Source organism: Penaeus monodon, chromosome 19 (genome assembly GCF_015228065.2).
Source record: "Penaeus monodon isolate SGIC_2016 chromosome 19, NSTDA_Pmon_1, whole genome shotgun sequence".
Taxonomy (NCBI): domain Eukaryota; kingdom Metazoa; phylum Arthropoda; class Malacostraca; order Decapoda; family Penaeidae; genus Penaeus; species Penaeus monodon.
The window spans coordinates 14082675-14083434 of NC_051404.1; the positions used below are offsets into that span (position 1 = coordinate 14082675).

The 760-nt window shown below is 42.5% G+C and overlaps 1 protein-coding gene across 2 annotated transcripts in view; it reads right to left on the reverse strand.

Moving 5' to 3' along the window:
• Positions 1–760, reverse strand: part of LOC119585073 (run domain Beclin-1-interacting and cysteine-rich domain-containing protein-like) — a 14646-nt gene that overhangs the window by 13524 nt on the left and 362 nt on the right. For both annotated transcript variants that reach the window (XM_037933693.1, XM_037933692.1), the window contains exons 2-3: positions 542–697; positions 40–265 (exon numbers count right to left, since the gene is read on the reverse strand). In XM_037933693.1, the coding sequence (XP_037789621.1) occupies positions 40–243 (204 nt within the window). In that variant the 5' untranslated portion in view covers positions 244–265; positions 542–697. The remainder of the gene's footprint in view (positions 1–39; positions 266–541; positions 698–760) is intronic.

Genomic DNA, 760 nt, shown 5'->3' on the forward strand with positions numbered 1-760 from the left:
TGACAGTTCTGCCAGTGAGTGTATAATTATCTACCTTACCTGCCACACATGCTTTGGTCTTGAAGTCAATACAGCTCCTACGGTGTTCACAAGATCTGAGAGCAACGTTCTAATGGCCACACACTGGTCCCTGATGGCAGCACTGGGCACGTTGCCATGTTGCCAGTCCCCAGTCCTATGGCCACAGGCACAGGAGCGGTGTTTAGGATGGGCACAGTGTGGTTCTTTGACACCCTCTGTCATGGTCTGCAGCTTGCCAGAATCACTGTCGCGATAGGAACACGTCAATTAATAACATGGGATTAAGTACGGACGTGTGTCAGTCATGGGCACAATACACCTTTCCCTTTTCTTTTTGTGTAACTCGTTTGATCCATGTTAAATTTTTGTATTACACCTTTCAAGCAGACACTTGATCAATTATTTCCAAATCTACTGTCCTGCGACTATCTACTGAACTTGCGTTGACATTCTATCAATAAAAATACCCTAAATTGGCCTAAATGTGTACAAAAAAGATAAAAAGTCCGCAGAGACTCACTCTTTGTTGCGTCCGACGTCAAACTCGTCAGCTGATCTGTGTTTGGTCGGTTGTGGTCCGATGCGGGGTTTTGTGCATTCAGATTTCTGTTGTTGTTTTTTCACTTTTTATGTTGTTGTTTTTTTTCACTTTTTAATGGGTGATATCCGGATGTAGCTTGTAAAAAAGGGAGAAATAGATTTAAAAGGGCTAACTTAATCAAAAGGGGAGACATATATT